The sequence below is a fragment of the Olea europaea genome, unplaced genomic scaffold (genome assembly GCF_002742605.1).
Source record: "Olea europaea var. sylvestris unplaced genomic scaffold, O_europaea_v1 scaffold1019, whole genome shotgun sequence".
Classification (NCBI taxonomy): domain Eukaryota; kingdom Viridiplantae; phylum Streptophyta; class Magnoliopsida; order Lamiales; family Oleaceae; genus Olea; species Olea europaea.
In genome coordinates, this window is record NW_019227515.1 from 66,863 (window position 1) to 88,056 (window position 21,194).

The 21,194-nt window shown below is 43.3% G+C and overlaps 2 protein-coding genes across 2 annotated transcripts; both read left to right on the forward strand.

The window, feature by feature from the left end:
* Window positions 1–221: 221 nt before the first annotated feature.
* Window positions 222–1,084, forward strand: LOC111372633 (uncharacterized protein At1g66480-like). The gene has a single exon (XM_022995015.1). The coding sequence runs from the start codon at window positions 391–393 to the stop codon at window positions 910–912; it is 522 nt and encodes a 173-aa protein (XP_022850783.1). The 5' UTR covers window positions 222–390; the 3' UTR covers window positions 913–1,084.
* An 8,933-nt stretch (window positions 1,085–10,017) lies between these two features.
* On the forward strand, window positions 10,018–11,335 carry LOC111372622. The gene is made up of 5 exons (XM_022995004.1): window positions 10,018–10,030; window positions 10,104–10,194; window positions 10,259–10,510; window positions 10,591–10,738; window positions 10,805–11,335. The coding sequence occupies exons 1-5, from the start codon at window positions 10,018–10,020 to the stop codon at window positions 11,333–11,335; spliced, it is 1,035 nt and encodes a 344-aa protein (XP_022850772.1).
* The last annotated feature ends 9,859 nt before the right edge of the window (window positions 11,336–21,194 follow it).

The window sequence follows — 21,194 nt, forward strand, 5'->3', positions numbered from 1 at the left end:
TGATCATATCCAGAGATAGCAATTTAGCTTTTGGACCATTATATGTAATCATTTCCCTACTTGTCCAAACGCTATCAAATAGCAGTCCACAAGGACTTTGTTTTTTAATGAAAGAAAGATAATAACAAACAAAGATTATCACAAATAGTGCGTTTCAAAAAAAAGAAAAGAAAAGGAGAGAGAGAAAAAGGTCGGCTGATGATCCCCCATAAAATTCAGTTTTCCCACTTCATTATCAAAATCAACAGGTTTTAGTGGGAACTGGAATCTTTATTTAACTTCCACATATTCACACCAGATAAATATAACTTCGTCATATATATATATATATACACACACACATATTAAAAATAAATAAAATTATAAGCATCTTTCTTGATAGATATATACATGGGAAACAACATAGGAGGAAGAAGAAAAAGAGCCAAGATTATGAAAATTGATGGTGAAATTTTCAAGCTAAAAACACCAGCAGTAGCTTTGGATGTGCTTAAAGACTATCCAGGTTATGTATTACTGGAACATGAAGAAGTGAAGAGGTTTGGAATTCGGGCTCAGCCTTTAGAGCCTGGACAGGAGCTCAAGTCCAACAAGATTTATTTTCTTGTAGACCTGCCAAAGCTTCCAGGGGAAAAGGTGCCTAGAAGGACAAGATCTGCTGTTGCTGTGAACGCCAAGGACAGGCTCGAATGCCTCAAGTTAAAGCAAAGATCTGCTTCTCTTCTTTCTGTCCCGAGTTCCAGTACGGGCCCTGTTAAGGTTAAGATGAGGCTTCCAAGGAACCAGGTTGTAAAATTGATGGAGGAAAGCAGAGATGAAGTTGAGATGACGCAGAAAATTCTTGATCTTTGTTTTCAGAATTCGGACAAAGAGAAGGCTCAGTTGAGGGCTGAGCTTCGGGCAATTGATTAGTGTCTTATATTTTTTTCTTTTCTTCTTTTTTCCTTTACTTTCACAGACAATTAAGAATTTGTGGAGGATTGTGTAAGGTTTCAAAAAGTAAGCCAAAAAAGCTACTTGCAAATTTTGATCCATCCATTTACGCTGTATGGTAGCATGTTTTAATAGTCTCTATTTGGTATTTTGATAAGGACTAAAATTAAATTTGATAAATGCTGATAAAATGTATGGTTAAAATGTTGTGAATCCCATATATATAGTTAAAATTAATTGTTGATTTTGAATTAAATTAAAATACGTGAAAATTAAAGAGAACCAATTTTTTTAAGTCATAATTTTAAAAATCAGGTTTAAAGTTTGTTTAGACAAACATCAGACGTTAATTCAATATTAATAATAATATTATAAAATTAAATTAATTTATAAACCAACCCTACCTCCTTTCACCCCACGTCATTTCCCCAAACCCTAAATTTCCAATCTCTCTACCTCTTCTCTCTCTCTCTCTCTCTCTCTCTCGTCATCGGCACCGGCATGGCACCAACGCTCACAGCGGCGAACGTCGCTCGCCGTTGTAGAGCCGATCTGTTAGAGTTTTGATTTGTTCTGTGGTTTGAGCCCCTCCTCGATCCGTTCTAATGGAATGGTGGTTTGCTGCATTGGCGCCTCAAACACAGCTGTGCTGAGTAGTCTATGGCGTGAGAGGCAATGATGCTATGAGGGACGCTGAATTATCACGCAATGGTAATCTTTGTGTGTGAGATAGAAAAAATGATGAAATCTATGGTGGTGCAGTGGTGATCTGTGCGTATAGTGTTGTACGATAGTGATATATAGCAGCAATATCGTTGTGTAGCAATGTTGCACAAAGAAGTTGCACCGTAGATCATGTCAGTAGTAGCCCAAATGGTAGTTGCAGTGACATAGATCGCGATTGCAACGACGCATATCGCAATGGTGATGATGTTTTTTTTTTTTTTTGGATGTTGGATGGGTGTTGGTGGTTTCCATGTTATAGTGGTTTTAGGGGGTTGGTAGTGGTCTGGTGGTTTTAGTAGTGTTTGGGTGGTGGTGATGATGTTGACGATTTGGTGTTGTGATCGTGGTGGTGATGTTGGCTATAGTGTTTGAGATGAAGATTTTGTTATCGAAGGTGGTGTGATGGTTTCAATGGCAGTGGTTTCAACAGTGATGTGGCTGGTGGTAGTGATGAGATAGTGGTTACATATGATTTGGTTGATTGCAACAATAAATTGCTTGATGTGTGATCAATAAATAATATGTGACTAATTAAATATATAAATTGTGACCAATAAATAATATGAGATCTAAAAATTTGTTAATTTATGACTAATAATTTGATAATTTGTGATTTAAACAGAATTTGTGGTCAATTAATTTTGTATTTTTGACATTAAAATAAGTTGTGATTTATAAAATTTGTGATTTGTGACCAATAAATAATATGTAACCTATTAATTTGATAAATTTGTGACCATGATATAATTTGTGACCTATAAAATTATTAATTGAGATCGAAAAATTATTCATAACCAATTAATTCGATATTTTGTAATCAAATTGTATAGAATTGTGACTTTATATTTAATTTACAAAATATACTCTTAATTAATTATTCAGAAATAAAATTTTAAAAATATTTGATTTTTGAAATTTTAAAGTTTTTATCTTAGTTTTGAAATGAGTTATAGTTAAACTCTTAGGTCTTGTTTGAGTCTCATTATATCCTCATTAAAATGAAAAATAAGACTGTTATCTATCATATCAAGTCACTATATTTGACTTCTTATCTTTTGTGTGAGACCCATAACGGTTATATTTTTCATTCTCATTTTTACAATAATGTGACTCAAACGAGGGCTTAGTCATGATTTTCTCCCTTAAAATATAGATTTCCATTCCTACCAAAAGTTGTTGGAAGTGCTTTCCCGCAAGCATTCCCTCTAGTCCTACCGCTTTCCATTCGCTTTTCTTCTATGGTTCGTGGCGAGTGAATGGCAAGTCTATCACCATTGGTCTATTCCCTCTCTCCCTATTGTATTGGTCCATCAGGTAGAGTGTAACTGGCCCCTATGGGAACATAAAAAAGACTCTAAAAGGAATTACGAGTAAAGAGGCAATAAAATAAGCTTACCCTATGTACACAATAAAATATTAAGAATTTGCCGTAGTCATACTCCTACTTACTAAGGGCCCGTTTGGTAGGGATTTTGAGAATTGATTTTTTGACCGTTAGAAGAAAAGTGGGGTCCACATGTGAGAGAAGAAGTCAAAAATTACGGCTTGAATAGTAAAATAACGGTCAAAAAATCAATTTTTTGGGGCAAAAAATCTCTACCAAATGGGGCCTAAATATCGAATGTAAAATTTCTATGGCTTCTTGTCACTTCAGAGTCAATACTCGAAGGAAATCTCGATTGTAAATTTTATTTTAAAATTATCATTAACAACATTTTTTCAAACCATAGTGAAAGAATAAACTTGGCATACTGCGTTTCTAAATTTCTTTTTTAAGTTTTTAGCTCAACCTTTTTCATATCTATTAGATTAAATATGAGTGAATGAATACCGGATTAACAAATATCAGATAGACATATACCGGATTTACAACTAGTCGGATTGACACATATAGTATATGCAGCAGCTTACCGTGTATGCAACTTAGATACCGAATTTGCACATATTGATTTTGCATATACTGTATATGTAATGAACTTCGATACTATACAAAATATAGCAGATTAAATTGTAGTAAACTGAACAAATTAATCTACTTAGCCAAAATATAGCAAATTAAATTACAATAAAACAGAACAAGTAAACTAATTAACCAAAAGTAGGAAATTTTTTTCGTTTAATCGATGCCTTTGTAAAAACAATTTCTTCAGATCAGATTCGTTCCCTCACTGCAAGTACTTAAGGATTAATTAGAACGTTTGTCTCATAGGATACAACAGAAGAACAGTAGAATTTAAGCACCTCAAATACAATTCGAGCGAATAGAAGTTGTGTTGGAACAATTGCTGGGAATCTTCTTATCACGCGCAGCGAAAAATAAAATAAATTTCAATTCCCACCAAGGATCTCTTTATGTATAAATAGAAATTATGATAGAGATTGTACTTTTTACAAAATCTGCAAACTTCTTTACTATTCTTTCGTTCCAACAATCTTGATTCGCCACCCACAACTATCCAATTGTCCAGTTTCCAATGAAAATCCACACAAAGAACAAGATAATAGGAACCAAGGTTTTCTTCTCTTGTGCCAGCAAGAATGAAATTCTCTACAAAACTGTAAACACTAGCTACTTATTTATATAAGCTTAATCGGGCTTGGCCTGACTTGCTCTAATATTTAGTTAACCCATTTAATTAAATTCGATCCATGGATTAATTAATCCATTAATTATTACAATTAATTAATTCAGGTCTATAAATAAACAACTCAATTAATTAATTTATCCAACGCTTGTTAAATTAATTAATTGACAAATCACAATCTTTCAGTTCTCCTTTTGTGTGCGACCCATCATGTTCCCAGTCACGATGCCTAACAACGTGAATTATTATTTTGATCTGATCAAAATTAATACATTAAAACACCCTTTTAATTTATTACACATTCACACTCGCCGTCCCAAATTGACATCTAGCAATGTGTCAGAGCAATACATGCGACGGGAAATGTCACGTGGTACGATAAAATCAAACTCGTTCGTTTACCATGAAATTATAATTCCCTTCGTCTATATGATCCGATCAATTATAATAAATTAAGACACCCTTTTAATTTATTCTTGTCACTGGAGAATACATATCAAAGTAATCAAGACATTCTCTTTGTTTTGTAACTTTTTACTACTAATTTGGCCTTACACTTTTCGATAATTCCATCTGCTTTCATTTTCCTTTTGAAAATTCATTTGTAGCCTAGTGATTTGCTTCATGGAGGAAGATCTACTAGCTCCTGTGAATGATTTTGCAGTATGAAATATATTTTACTCTAAATGACATCTTTCTATCGAGGTCCTTTTGAAGAATTTACAGCTCCTTGTTAACTTTGAGCTTTACTTTCTAGTATATTAGTCAGAAAATCAGGACCATAAGAGTTTTCTATCCTTTCCTGTTTACTACACTAACCTTAATCTCCTCTTCCAGTTCTTGATCATGACTATTTTCAGTCATAGTCTCATATGTTCGTTTAGAGGAGCTTAATTCCTCTTTGGACTTGTACGAAGATACATGATCAAAGAATGAAGATTTTTTTATTCCAATATCGTATTTTTGTGAATGTCTGGGATTTTAGAATCATACACAAGAAATCGATAAACACTACTATTATGTGCATAACCAATGAAGATGCGATCTACTGTTTTTGGGCATATCTTTACCTTTTTTGGTTTGGGACAACACTTTGGCAAGATGCCCCTATACCCATAAGTATTTATAAGAAAACTTTCTTCCTTCCCATAACTCATAAAAGGTTTTTTCCAATTTCTTTCGGGCACCTTATTTAAAAGGCAATTTACTGATAACACAGCTTTCTCCCACATGTTCTGAGGTAGCCCAAAATGTACACAGCTTCAAGTAGTTCTGTATTCCGTTCAATTGATTTAAAGGATGACTTGTTAATTTTGTCTCAACACAAGTTTCGCACTTATGGTTGGAATCAATGTTGAATACATGTATGCATTTCAAGTTAACTAGTCTACATAAAGTATTATAGTTAACATGTCCTAGTCTACCATGGCACAAGTTAGAAGACTCAAGCAAGTAAGCACAAAAGTTTAATTTATTCATTTTTGGCTTAACAACCATTGCATTCAGTTTAAACATACTATCGAAAACATAACAAATTCCGATAAACATTCCACCTTTTAACAAAATAACTTTATTTGACTTAAATACAATATGAAAACCATGTTTATTTAAAAGCGATCCTGATACAAGATTCTTATGAATTTCCAGCACATGCAATACGTTATTAAGAGTCAACTTCTTTCCCAAGATTATCTTTAGAACCACCTTTTCTTGGCCCTTGATTTCATAAGTTGCTAAATTTTTCACAAACAACTTCTCTCCATTCTTAATTGCTTCAAACACAGCAAACCACTCTTTATCAGAGCCCACATGCCATGGAGCACCGGTATCAATCCACCACTCTTTTGGATTATAGCCCACCATGTTCACTTCAGCAATGACTGCTACGAGATTCATTTTCGACACATCATGTGTCATGTAGTCAACCACATTTGTTTCTTTTTTATTATTCTTCTTTGGCAATTTGCACTCCGAAAACTTGTGGCCTACTTTGTTACAATTGAAGCATTTTCCTTGTAATTTATTCTTAGAAATGTCTCATTTCGGTCCCAGCTTAGCACCTTTGACATCAGATGTCTTAGGCTTGTTTTTAAAGTCATAGAACTTTGACCATGCTCAACAACATTGGCTTTAGCCACAATAGGATTGAACCCCCTTTTTTTTTTAAGTTTTGTTGTCTTCTTCAATTCGAAATTTAACAATCAATTCTTTGACATTCAATTCCTTTTTTTGTGTTTAAGGTAATTCTTGAAATCTTTCCGCGTAGGGGAGGTGGGGGGGGGAGAGAGAGAGAGAGAGAGAGAGAGAGAGAGATGAGGGCAATTTTTCAATAATTGCAGTCACTTAGAATGTTTCACTCAAAATCATCCATTCGGCATGAATCTCGTAAAGAATCACTTGGAGTTCTTGCACTTGACTGATTATTGTTTTGGAGTCCACCATCTTATAATCCAAGAATCGGCCAACAATGAATTTTTTGGCCCCAGCATCCTCAGTCTTATATTTTTATCCAATAACTCTCATAGCTCTTTATACGCATTGTATAGAAAGTTTGATAAGCTATTCGTAAAGTAGTTTCAGCATAGAAAATTCAAATATTTTCAAGCATCAACTGCACTAATCACTTGAACATCTCCCTTACCCTTATTGAGTTTTAGAGCAGTTTCAGTCAAGAATCTAGCGAGATAAAATAACATTTTCTGCTGCCACCTCTTGAAATTCAAGCTATTGAATTTCTCTGATTTTTCTCCATGATTAACCAGAACAGTAACAATATAGCCAATTGTTAGAGCCACAGATTGATTCACAGCATGACTTGACAATTTAGTCACAGTTTGAGTCACAAAAGAGTTGGGCACTTGAGCCACAGTAGAGCCCACAGACTAATTTCCATTCGCAACAGTTTGCGACACATCCATGTTAGTTGACACATCCATGTTAGTTGATTCGGTTGCCATTTCTGAAAGACAAATGAAAAATTAGTTTCTAAAATTGACAATGTTGACCCTAAAAAGTGCACCAACAGATGCCGGTCCCACCCGCGTTTGCGTGGGCGAATGTCCAACACGCTAAGACGCGTAGACAGTCTAAAACGAGCGGTTCAAAGGGGCATGGGAATAGCCCAACGACGTGGGATGGTGACGTTCGGAATCCGGCGGGTTGTTCGTAATCCGATTGTACAATAATTACCAACCGGTGCTCGTAAATGTATATGTAAAAGTGTATAAACTCGATTTGTGTATTGCAAGTGAATGAGGGAGAGTTGAGTAAATGTAGTCTTTAGTATTGATTCTTGCATTAGCCTTTGACATTACACAATGGAAGTATTTATAGTGATACATATGAAATGGGAGCCCTTGGATGAAGTGGCACGTGGCCTCATCTCTTTATTTCAAACGTCTTTTCTTAGGGATGGGGCTTGACTTGCTAGCTTGCGGCGCATTTATTGCTTGTGTAGGTCCTTCATACTAGTGACAAGACTTGACCTTTATGCTTGTGACAAACGTTCCATCAGTCATTCGAATAAGATCTCTGAGCAGGCGATCTCTTGGGAGAAGTGACTGCAGAGGAAGCTCTTTGTGGTTAAGAGGCTCGTGCATCAGCTTCGGGGCTTTGACCATTTGACAAATACTTCCACTTGAGGACCTCAACTACATTCAACAGGTTCTATGCTTCGGGTCATGGGCCTCGGTAGTTGGACTTCGGCAGACTCGTGTACATCGGATCGAGGAGCCTCGACGGATGGACCTCAACTTGAAGCACTTCGGATATAACCCACCTCGACAATGTGTGCCACCTCGGCAGGAATGCCACATAGATCAGGATGAGTGGGCCATTGGCCCAGGTGGGTAGGACAGGTGTGACAACATGCAACAATAGTCCCCCAAGTCCAAGTATAGATATTTATATCATGATTGGAGTTTGAGAAGTGTTGCTGTGGGTGAGCGATGAAGTAGGCGAGGTGTTTGAACTCTGAAGATAAGCCGAGGTGGTTGAGTAGCTGAACCTGCGAGGCTTTGATGCTGAATGGTGAAGAGGAAGCTGAGGTGGTTGAGGAACTGAACCTGCGAGGCCTGATTGCTGAATGGCGAAGAGGAAGCCAAGGTGGTTGAGTAGCCGAACCTGCGAGGCTTTGATGCTGAATGGTGAAGAGGAAGCTGAGGTGGTTGAGGAACCGAACCTGCGAGGCTTGATTGCTAAATGGCAAAGAGGAAGCCGAGGTGGTTGAGGAACCGAACCTGCGAGGCCTGATTGCTGAATGGCGAAGAGGAAGCCGAGGTGGTTGAGTAGCCGAACCTGTGAGGCTTTGATGCTGAATGGTGAAGAGGAAGCCGAGGTTGTTGAGGACCCGAACCTGCGAGGCTTGCCGAGGTGGTTGGAGAACCGAACCTGCGAGGCATGCCGAGGTCCAATGGTAATGATTGTGCGTTGGCTGCTGTGCCAATGATTTGATGTTTTGTGCTTGTTTTCGAGAAAAAGTGGCTGAACCGTTACGACTTCCAAGGCGCTGCTGTCGTCGAATTAATAATGCAATTATGAGAGCAGCTGGCGCTTCTAGAAGCAGACGCGGTGGAGAGGTACGTGGGAGGCACGCATAAATCTAAAACATTGGATTTAAAAACCGTTTGAATTCAACGCCTTGGATTGGATCTGAAATGGAGGGCTCGGATTGACTGAGATTTGATCTGATGGCTGGGGTTCGTCTTGGACCTTTATAAAAGGCGAGAAAATCCCAATTTTCAGGATTTTTGAACACTTTGCACTCTGAAACTCTCTCAAATCTCCAAATTTTTCGGCGTCGAGGTTGACTGTGATATTAAATTCCGGCCAGTCTCCGTTTGTGTCGAATTTCTCTAGGTATTGTTTGCATAAAAACCCTTGTTACTGTCTTTTTACTGAGAAAATGGAGTCCACTTCGGGTAGGGAGCTTGTTACAGTGGCATCTTTAGACTATGGGGTCGGTCACGGGGGGATGTCCGAGGTGGATAGGTATGCCATGGTCGAGGAGCCTGTAGATTATATCCAGGAGTGGGGGGCTTCTAGAGTGCCCTTGAATATGACGGGGAAGAGGTTGGGGGAACTTAGGGAGAGGTACAGTGTACCCCACTACATAGAAATGTTAGTCCCCGAGCCGAACGAGCGGGCCTGCTATCCGAAGCTCAGCTGCGTGGCCGTGAGTGAATACCTGTTCAAGGCAGGTATGCGTCTTCCTCTGCACCCCTTCTTTAGGGCGGTGCTTAGGAAATTCATGCTGTCGCCGACCCAGTTTCTGTCGAATGGGTAGAGCCAGCTGGTCGGCTCGTACTTCCTGTGGAAGGAAGTGTCACTTGAAGAGGACATGCCTCTTCATGTGTTCATGACCCTGTTCCAGCCCCGAGTAATTGGGAAGGAGTCAAGGGGGTGGTACTACCTCACGCCTTGGGGGGCTCACGTCCCTTTTGTGGTGGGACTTCCTTCCTCTATCAAGGGGTAGAAGGAGTCCTGGTTCTGGGTGAGAGGTAAATGGCAGGCAGTGGAGGGGGACAAAGCCCTGTCATGCACAGTGCCAACCTTGTACTTCGAAGCTCGTGAGTCTCCCGACCTATGCTTGTCTTTTGAGGTCAGAATATGAATTCGTCTAATTGTTGGGGGTTCCTTTGCAGATAGTAGTACGACGTTCGAGCTCAGCAGGGAGGAATTCGAGGTGATAGAGGACATTTACAAGAGGCCTCTGAAGCTTCGCCACTTCGATCACCTGATCGATAAGAGTAGATACTTTCTGGACTTCGAACTGATGGCATCCAGAGGTACGAAGCCCCAACACTTAAATTTTTCCTATCCATTGTTTTTATACTGATGCTGATCTGACCTGTTGTGTAGATAAATTCAAGAAGAAGGAGTACCCAGCTCCAAACATGGCTTCTATCTTGAAGGCCACGTCTACTGCGAAGGCGAGGCCCCTGAAGCCTGGGTCCAGCGGGGGCAAAGGAAGTCCGAGGTAGGGTTGAGCGCCTATCTAAGGACTGTACTCCCAGGGCTTTGGAGGAGGCAACTCCTCAGAGGCCAGAGAAGTCGAAGGAGCCTCGGGGCAAGGAGAAAGTCCCCGAGGAGACTAAGAAGAGGAAGCTGGTGCACATCTCCAGCTCAGCTGGAAAGTTTGGGACCTCAGTGTCCCATAGGGCTGAACAGACTGCCGAGCCGAAGCTCCTTGCTGCAGCCTCCAAAGCCATCAAAATGGAGATGGTAAGAGAGGTAGAGGCTGAAGAGGCTAGAGCGGATGTCGCAAGGTGAGCTGCAAAAGCTGCCGAGGAGGAGGCAGCGAAGGAAAAGCCGGTTCGGGAGAAGGGGAAGTCTCCGAACTTCCTAGCTGGGAGGGAGGAGGAGATGGCCCCAGCTTTGGTGGAGGCTCTCCTGAAGAAATCAGAAGTGCCACCGAGAGCTTTTACAAGTTCTGGATAGAGAGGTGGCAGCTGTATGCCTCGTCTTGTGATGCCATCGACTTGACAAGGGCACTGGTGAGCCAGAGCGCCCGGACCTTTGGCCTCGCACTCGAATGCAGGGAGGCCTTGAGTGAATTCTAGACAAGGGCCCAGGCCTCGGAGGGGAAGGCTGCCTCCCTTGCAGAGGAGGTGAAAGCTGCTAAGGCCGAGGCCGAAGAAGCCAAGGCCCAGAAAGTTGAAGAGGCGGTGAAACTTGAGTCTGCTTTGGCCCAAATTGAGGCCTTAAAGAAGGAGGTGTATGAGTCACTGTGCGAGGTGGCCTCCTTGACAAAGAAGGTGGAGGTCTCCAGTGATCACCAAAAGGTGACTGTTAAGGCTCTTGAAAAGGCGAATCCCTCCTTCGCCGGTGCTCGGGATGCTTATCAGTTTCTCGAAGGCCAGGAGAAGTGGTACATGAACGACGCCTCGGTTGCCCGAGAAGAGGCCCGAACTGCAAGGGAGGAGGCGGTGAAGGAATACATCACCAATTTCCACACTACAGAGGAGTATAAGAGCTTCAGCTCGTACTGGAGGAACTTCGCCTACGCCGAAGTGCTGGAGCGGGCAGAGGAGCTGTATCCCAATTTGGACCTGGCTCAACTTAGGTCCGAATTTGTGGATGAGGTACCTTAGACCCCAGCTAAGGAGGTCCAGGATGATGGAGAAGTTGATGCCGAAGCCCCAAGTGCTGAGGCAGAGGAAACAACTACTGATGCCCAAGTTGCCGAAGCCCCCAGTGCCGAGGCGCCTCCGTCATCTAGCCAGGCATAGACTAGGTTTTACTTTTCAGTAATTTGAATGTAATAGCCAGAGGCCCTCCTTTGTAACCTTCTTTGAAATATCAATATAATGTCTTTCTTCTTTCATTGTTGCTTTTTGTCCAAGTTTTTATACCTCGTTAAATAAATGAACTGGAACTTGATAGAAGCATGAACTAAATAACTTTGTGAGCCTCGGACTGAAATAAATGAACATAACTTGAGTGACTGAACTGTGTGAGCTTCGGACTTAAGCACACTAACATAACTTTAAGGAGATGAACTGTCCGAACCTCGGACTTAAGCAAATTAACATGACTTAAGGAGATGAACTGTGTGAGCCTCGGACTTAATCACACTAACATAACTTAAGGAGATGAACTGTGTGAGCCTCGGACTTAAGCACACTAACATAACTTTAAGGAGATGAACTGTGCGAACCTCGGACTTAAGCAAATTAACATGACTTAAGGAGATGAACTGTGCGAACCTCGAACTTAAGCAAATTAACATGACTTAAGGAGATGAACTGTGTGAGCCTCGGATTGTAGCGGCTGTGGTTTCTCCCCTTGGCATTCAACAAGGCCAAAGGGAGGCATGTGCTAGCTCCTCGGAGTTCCAGCGAGGTGGCCCAGAGGTGAGTCCTGAGCCTCTCCTCCGAGGTGATGACGCATCCCAGACATGGTGGATGGTGCAACCATGTTGAGGCTTCTCCCCTTGGCGTTTAGCAAGGCCAAAGGGAGGTATGTGCTAACGCCTCGGAGTTCAAGCAAGGTGGCCTAGAGGTGGGTCCCGAGCCTCTACTCCGAGGTGACGACGCATCCCAGGCATGGTGGATGGTGCAGCCATGTTGAGGCTTCTTCCCTTGGCATCCAGCAAGGCCAAAGGGAGGCATGTGCTAGCGCCTCAGATTTCAAGCGAGGTGGCCTAGAGGTGGGTCCCGAGCCTCTCCTCCGAGGTGACGACGCATCCCAGACATGGTGGATGGTGCAGCCATGTTGAGGCTTCTCCCCTTGACGTTCAGCAAGGCCAAAGGGAGGCACGTGCTAGCGCCTTGGAGTTCATGTGAGGTGGCCCAGAGGTGCAGTATGACACGTTGATTTAATCAATGCATTTTATTGAGCCATAGAAATATTACAAATGCTGGGGAATGTCATCCAGCATGATACAATTCATTGATAAAAGATTCTGAGGTGTTCAGTGTTCCATGGATGGGGTTGTGCCTTGCCATCCATGTCTTCAATCCAGTAGGTTTCAGGTCGGATTTCTTCTCTGATCTTGTATGGACCTTCCCAGTTCGGGCCTAGGAAATCGGAACCAGGTTCTTTTGAAGATGGGAAGACCCTCCTGAGCACAAGATCGTTGATTCGGAACGACTTCTTCTTGACTTTGGAGTTGAAGTACCTTGTCATCTTTCTTTGATAGGTACCTAGCTTCAGCTGGGAGTCATCCCTTCTCTCCTCAATGAAATCAAGGTCGAGCCTCCGAAGCTCGTCGTTGGTTACTTTGCTGAAGTGCAGACGTCGTGGAGATGGAAGTCCGACCTCCACGGGGCTCATCGCCTCAGTCCCAAATGCCATGAGAAAAGGGGTCTCCCCAGTTGGGGTCCTGGTGGTGGTTCGGATTGCCCAAAGTACTTGGGGCAGCTCGTCAACCCAAGCTCCCTTGGATACATCAAGCTTCCTTTTCAGGACGTGCTTGATTGTCTTGTTTACGGCTTCAACTTGGCCATTAGCTTGTGGGTGGTGAGGTGTAGAGAAGTGCTTCTTTATGCCTAGCTCTTCACACAGTTCTCTAACCTTCTTGTTATCGAATTGCCTGCCATTGTCTGAGACGATCGAGTAGGGAATTCCAAACCGGCAAATAATATTCTTCCATAGGAACTTGGAGGTGTTTGCTTCTGTGATTTTTGCCAGTGGTTCAGCTTTGACCCACTTTGTGAAGTAATCAATGGCCACTATTGCAAAACTTGCACTTCCTCTACTCTTAGGTAGAGGGCCTATGAGGTCCACACCCCACTTTGAGAAAGGCCAGGGACTGGAGATTGCAGTCAAATCCTGTGATGGTCGTCTTTGTACGGGAGAGAATCGTTGGCATTTATCACATTTTCGCACGAATTCGAGGGCATCCTGTTTCAGGGTAGGCCAATAGTACCCTTGCCTCAATATTTTTTGCGCTAGAGATAGGCCTCCAGAGTGGTTGCTGTACACTCCCTCGTGGACTTCTCTTAGTATGTAGGTAGCCTCTTCTCCTCCGACGCATCGTAAGAGTGGAGAGGAGAAGCTTCTCTTGTAGAGAATGTCATCAATGAAGAGGAAGTGGGCTGACCTTCTTCTCAGCTTATAAGCCTCATTCTTGTTGGTGGGCAGCACCTGGTCTTTCAGATATGCTATGATTGGTTGCATCCAGGTGGGAGTCCCACCGACCCACATGACATTAGGGGCCTCGGTAGAAGGCAGGAGGAGGTGCTCAATAGGCACTACAGTGAGTAGCTCTGAGTCTTTACTACTAGCCAGTTTCGAGAGTGCATCCGCATGAGCATTTTCGATGCGGGGAATCTGGGTTAACTCGAACTTTTCAAAGGATGGGATGAAGTTCATCACCATTTTCAGATAGGAGGCCATTGTTTTGTCTTTGGCTGAGAAGTTACCATTAACTTGGCTAACAACCAGCTAGGAGTCACTACTGACGAGTAGCTTCTTTACTTGCATTTCCTTGGCCAGTCTGAGGCCTGCAAGGAGCGCTTCATACTCTGCAACATTATTGGTGGCTTTGAATCCGAACCTCACGGTCGAGGTGAGTTTGTGACCCTTGGGGTTGATGAGGACAACCCCAGCACCTGAGTCGACCTCCCCAGCTGAGCCATCGATGAAGAGGCTCCACGTGGGGGGTTCGACGGATTCCATGATTTCATCCACCTCGGGTAGGTTGGCGAATTTAGCAACAAAGTCAGCTAAGGCTTGCCCTTTGATGGCTGCTCTAGCTTTGAACATAAGGTCAAATTCACTTATCCGAGGGGAAAATTTGCCTCAGGGGAAAATTTGTAAGTACATGGATGGTATGAGCTTGGAAGTAAGGTCTCAATTTCCTGGAGGCCGTGATTAAGGCCAAAGCAAGCTTCTCCATATTGGGGTATCGGGTCTCCGGCGATAGGAGCGCTTTACTCGTATAGTAGACGGGAAATTGGGTGGACCCTTCTTATCGAATCAGAACCGAACTAATGGCGTCATTGGAGACGGCAAGATATAGTTGTAAGATGTCACCGGGCTTCGGCTTGGAGAGGAGGGGGGCCTGCCCCAAATGCCTTTTCAATCCTTGGAAGGCCTCTTCACATTCCTCTATCCATTGGAATTTCTTCCCAGCCTTAAGCACTTTGAAAAATGGGAGGCACTTGTCAGTTGCTTTGGAGACGAAGCGACTAAGTGCTGCCACTCGTCCAGTTAAGCTTTGCACCTCCTTTGGCTTTTGAGGGGACCTCATCTGGCATAGAGCCTCAATCTTCTCAGGGTTTGCTTCAATTCCTCGCTGGTTGACCATGTACCCCAAGAACTTGCCGGAAGCCACCCCAAAAGCACATTTCAAGGGGTTGAGCTTCATCTTGTACCTTCTCAGGATTTGGAAGGTGTTGTTGAGGTGCGCTATGTGGTTCTCTGCTTCTAAGCTCTTCACCAGCATGTCATCCACGTAGACTTCCATTGTCTTGCCAATGAGGTTGGTGAACATTTTGTTCACGAGTCTTTGGTAGGTAAATCCGGCATTTTTCAACCCGAAGGGCATCATTCTATAGCAATAGAGGCCTCGGTCCGTGATGAAAGAGGTGTGCTCTTCATCGGCCAGGTGCATGGGGATTTGGTTGTAGCCGGAGTATGCATCCATGAAGCTCAACAGCTCGTGCCCAGCCGTGGAGTCCACCAATTGGTCAATCCTTGGAAGCGGGAAGCTGTCTTTCGGACAAGCTCTATTGAGGTTGGTAAAGTTGATGCATACCCTCCATTTGCCATTGTGTTTCTTAACCAAGACCGGGTTGGAGACCCACCTCGGATAGGTGGCCTCCCTGATGAAGCCATTTTGGATGAGCTTCTGAACCTCTTCCTTTAGGGCCTCATACCTCTCAGGATTGAGGGCTCTCCTTTTTTGTGTATGCGGGGCAACATTAGGATCAATTTTCAAGTGGTGGCAGCTGATCTTGGGGTCTATGCCCACCATGTCCTCATGCCTTCAAGCAAAGACATCAAGGTTCTTGCCTAGGAAGTCCTTAATCTTTTCTCTCAAAATGTTGGATAGGCCTCTGCCTACTTTCAACACCTTGGACGGATCTCGAGGGTCGACTGAGAAGCTCTCAAGTTCTTCTACAAGGGATGCTTGAGGCTCATGTTCCATTATGTGGGGGTCGATCTCATCAACGATCAGCACCTCCTGATTAAGCGGTGCGTCAATCATATCAACATCTTCCTGGTCAGTGGGAGCGTCACCTGGGACATCTGCCATGACCACATCAGCCATGATCACGTGGACGTCTCGGGGCTCTACCTTCTTAATGGAGCTTAGATAGCACTCTCTCGAGCCTCTCTGGTCGCCTCTCACCGTTGCCACCCCATTTTCTATTGGAAATTTCATGCATAAGTGGTGGATGGAGGTGACTGCTCCCAATTCCTTTAGGGCCGGTCTGCCCAAGACTCCGTGATAAGTCGACCGACTGTCAACTACGAGGAATTCCATGAAGTTCATCGTAGTTTGAGGAGACTCTCCCATCTCCACTGCCAGTGTTATCTTTCCCCTCGGAGTGATGCTATCTTCGGTAAATCCGTACAATGGAGTGGTAGTGGGTGTCAACTGATGGTCCAATATCATCTTGTCAAAGGCGGACCCGAATAGGATGTTGACGGAGCTGCCGTTGTCAACTAACATTCGTTTGAGCCCATTTCGGGCTATGACAGCCCTCACCACCAGCGCATCGCAGTGGGGGTAATGAACTCCTTCGGCGTCTTCTTGGGTGAAGACAATGGGTGGTACTTGGTTTCTTCGAGAGTTACTGTCCACAATGTAACTCATCAGAGGGGAGGGTGCTTAGCCTCCCTAGCATAATTTCTTTTGACGTTTCGTGTTTCACCGCCAACATAAGGGCCTCCAAATATGGCATCTATCTCTTGGATAGGGGCCTCATCTTGAGCTTGCCTATTTCTTCGGTGTCTATGCCCTTCCCTGGGCCTCTCTGTGTCTTGCTCTCTTCGCCTTGGGGATACATCCCTTTGACGAGGAGCGGCCGCCTCACGCCCGTGTCGGTTGTCTTGCCTGGGCAGGGGCCTGTTCGCCTGCGGCGAGTTATGTCTTTCTCTGGCGGGTTCCTGCCGGGAGCAGTGTGCATAGTCTCTGCAATCCGCGGTGTCGTGCCCGTAGGACCTGTGGTGCAAACAGTATCCAGAGAGGTTCGGATTGGACCTATTTCTAGGTGCAAAACCTCGGCCTCGGCCTCTTCCTCTACGGGGTCCCTGCTGGGCCTCCATCTGATGTGGGTCAGCTGTTGGGTTGACATCCTCATATGCGAAGGTTGGAACCGCGTTCAGAGTTGTGGTGGCCAGATCTTGGCCGGAGTTCTCATTTTCGGCTCGGTTCATCTGGTAGTCCATGAGGTAGGAGGTCGGACCCCTACCTCGCTGTCTTTGAGGAGGTGGGAGACCTCTGCTTACCCTGTTCCTATGCTCAATCAATTCTTCATTGATTATCTCCCTTCTCATCATCTCTTGTAGGGCGTCGTAGGTGGTGGGGTCTTCATTCTGCACATCTCTCCAGAATAAAGTGTTCATGTTCAAGCCTCCTCTCAATGCAGATAGTGCTTCTCTGTCGGTGACTTGTACGCAGTAGGTCATCTTGTCGATGAAGCGGGATAGGAAGATTTTCAAGGACTCGCCATGCATCTGTCTCATGTCTTGAAGACGCTGGATGGGGGCCTCCCTTTCCTTGCTCACTGCAAACCTCTTCAAGAAGGTTGTCTTGAACTCAGGCCAGCTTCGGATGCTCCCAGATGGTAGCCTACTATACCAGATTTCAGCCGCTCCACCGAGGGTTAAATGGAATGCTCTGCACTTCACGGCTGGGGTGGCGCCCCTCAGGCTCATGTGAGTTTTGTAAGCATTGAGGTGCTTTTCTGGGTCACCTCTTCCATCATACTTTGGTATTTTTGGCATGACGTAGTGGCTCGGGACCTGGGCATTTCTTAGTTCTCTTGAGAATGGCAGGTTCTCATCATCATCGTCCAAGTCACAGGACCTCTACTGCTCGTCAGAATCATAGTCATCGGCCTCGTACCTTGGTTGTTGGTTAGATGGTCCGGACCGGTCCCTAGCCTCTTCCTCCCTCCTCTGCGGCCTACTTCTAGGCGGGATAGAGCGGGGGGCATTTTCATGCCTTCTCTCCGGCTGATGGGACATCGGAGGTGGAGGTTGTGGCCTCGTCCGAGGCTGCTGTTGACTGGGCCTCGGTTCGGTAGGGCTGATTCTGTCAAAAACACTTCCTGCTCTCCTATGTCTTGGGTCTTGCTCATATGGAGGTGGGAAGTCATCATGGCTCATTTGGATCTCGGTGGGTCGGCCAGATGCAAAGTTGGAGGAAATGTCGACTTCCACTTCTCTCTCGAACGGGCTTTCACCTCGGCCATAGTCTGGCGAGGCAGCCCTATGACTCTGGACCTCGTCCTCTTGCTGATAGTGCCCGCGGGGGACGTATGGAGGAATGGGAAAGCCTCCTTGGCCTTGCATTTGGGCCATGAGTTTTCTCATGGCCAAATTTTGGTTGGCTATATCCCTCATGTTGGCTGCCATGGTAGCCATTTCTCTTGATAGTCGTGATGTCGCACGCATCCCACCTCTCCTTTGGTGGTGGTGGAGCCTCGTCCGAGCTGCTGGGGCAGCAGGCTGAGGAGGCACATTCGTGCTTTCTCTTACCCTCCTTGGGGGAGTATCTTCGTTAGAACTCATTTTTCTTTTATCAGACTTAGATTTCTCTAAGTGATAGGGTTCCTCCTGTTCTTTTTCAAGAACAAATCCTTTTTCAAGGGGGGTTACCCAAATGTTTTTCAGTAAGCTTCTAACACAAGGTTGCTCATGGTTATGATATGGTTTCCCACAGACGGCGCCAATCTGTTGACCCCAAAAAGTGCGCCAACAGATGTTGATCCCACCCGCACTTGCGTGGGCAAATGTCCAACACGCTAAGACACGTGGACGATCTAAAACGAGCGATTCAAAGGGGCGTGGGAGTAGCCCAACGACACGGGATGGTGACGTTCGAAATCCGACGGGTTGTTCGTAATCCAATTGTACAATAATTACCAACCGGTGCTCGTAAATGTATATGTAAAAGTGTATAAGCTCGATTTGTGTATTGCAAGTGAATGAGGGAGAGTTGAGTAAATGTAGTCTTTAGTATTGATTCTTGCATTAGCCTTTGACATTACACAATGAAAGTATTTATAGTGATACATATGAAATGAGAGCCCTTGGATGAAGTGGCACGTGGCCTTATCTCTTTAGTTCAAACGTCTTTTCTTAGGTATGGGGCTTGACTTGCTAGCTTGCGGCGCATTTATTGCTTGCGCATGTCCTCCATACTAGTGACAAGACTTGACCTTTATGCTTGTGACAAACGTTCCATCAGTCATTCGAATAAGATCTTTGAGCAGACGATCTCTTGGGAGAAGTGACTGTGGAGGAAGCTCTTTGTGGTTAAGAGGCTCGTGCATCAGCTTCGGGGCTTTGACCATTTGACAAATACTTCCATTTGAGGACCTCAGCTACATTCAACAGGTTCTATGCTTCGGGTCATGGGCCTCGGTAGTTGGACTTCGGCAGACTCGCGTACATCAAATCAAGGAGCCTCGGCGGATGGACCTCAACTTGAAGCACTTCGGATATAACCCACCTCGGCAATGTGTGCCACCTCGGCAGGAATGCCACATAGATCAGGATGAGTGGGCCATTGGCCCAGGTGGGTAGGACAGGTGTGACAACACGCAACAATATATAAGAAATCATTTTTTTTCTTTTTCAAATTGTTTTAAGTTTGTTGGACTAAATATTAGTGAATGAATACCGTATTAACAAATACCGAATGGACATATATCATATTTGCAACTTATCGATTTAACACATACTGTATATGCAACTTATCGTATGTGTAACTTACCTTATATGCAGCTTACCGTATATGCAATAGCTTACTGTATATACAACAGCTTACCGTGTATGCAACTTAGATACTAGATTTGCACACACCGATTTTGCATATTCCGTATATGTAATGAACTTGGATACTACTCAAAATATAGAAGATTAAATTGCAATAAATTGAACAAATTAATCTACTTAGCCAAAGTATTACAGATTAAATTCTAATAAAACAGAACAAATAAACTAATTAACCAAAAATAAGGAAAATTTTCATTTAACCGAGGCCTGTGTGAACACAGTTTTCTTAGAACAGATTAGCCCCTTTACCATAGGTGCTTGAGGATTAATTTGGATATCTATCACCTATGATACAACGGAGGAATAATAGAATTTGAGCACCTCAACTACTACTCGTGCGAACAGAACTTGGGTCGAAAGAATATCACCATACAAATTTAGAACAGACACGAGACTGTATGCTATATGAAATTTATGCAGAAATTGTATTCTATAAAATTATGCAGAAAGTGCGTGCCGTGTTGCTTCTCTTCTTTTTCTCTTCTTGTGTGGAACAGTAAAAACTAGGTTGTATATATAGGCTCAACACCATGAATATTGTTAACTCGTATATAATAATAATGAATATTGGAGTTTCAACAGTTTTGAAATTTAAATGGCCAGTTATAAGAAAAAGATTTGCGAAACATAGGCTCTTCTAAAAGGCCAATTTTCACGTCTGAAGCTTATTTCAGTTCGATTTGCCCCCTTGTAGAGAGAACCGATATGCAAAACATGATCCCACCTTTCCAAAGTGCAATTCTATTTAAGCTGGTATTTGCTTTCATAATTTTCCTTTGTAGGACAAACATTAAATGGTTTCCCTCCAACACATAAACTCCTTTCAATTGGCACACTTTGAGCTCCAATTAATTTCTCATTTACTCGAATATCATTTTTGGCAAGTAAATACATGATTTCAATGTTCTCGCAGAGGAGAATACAAATCAATTTTGAACTTTCAAAATAACCAATCAGGTCCCACTCAAATTTTATGCCAAAGTTAGCCACTCAACCTATTTTTTCCGACAATATCTTCGTTAAATATTGAAATGGTAAACAAGTGAAGTAAAAAAAGAAAGACTTTAAGGTTTGTCCTGCACAACGAACTCTCATTTTTACTAGTACAGAAAATATTCACCCTGTCCATTAGGGCTGCACAAAATAACTGTGAAACCGCAAACCAAACCGAAGTCATTGGTTTGAAACCGCTGGTTTGGGTCCACGTGGACCCACGACTTTTTTTCTTCCAAACTGAACCAAACCGTTTCAAAATGGTTTGGTTTAAGTTTTAATTTTTAAAAATCGCATAAAACCAAGCCAAACCACACTTTTTTAATTAAAAAAAAATATATATGAGAAAGAAGAGAAGAATTTACAGGTTGGAACTCTCCATTGTTGTAGATATTGGGATGGATAATTATTGATTAAGGAAGATGGCTTGTTATATTTGGACCAATTTTTATAGTTGTGAACCTTTTATCTTGGACTATTTTTTTCTTTTATATTAGG

Coding starts and splice junctions, on each gene's coding strand:
- LOC111372622 (XM_022995004.1), top strand. Junction 10,511..10,590: donor GCTAGAGCGGATGTCGCAAG/GTGAGCTGCAAA, acceptor CGAACTTCCTAG/CTGGGAGGGAGGAGGAGATG. Junction 10,739..10,804: donor TCGACTTGACAAGGGCACTG/GTGAGCCAGAGC, acceptor AGTGAATTCTAG/ACAAGGGCCCAGGCCTCGGA.
- LOC111372633 (XM_022995015.1), top strand. CDS start 391: ATGGGAAACAACATAGGAGGAAGAAGAAAAAGAGCCAAGATTATGAAA.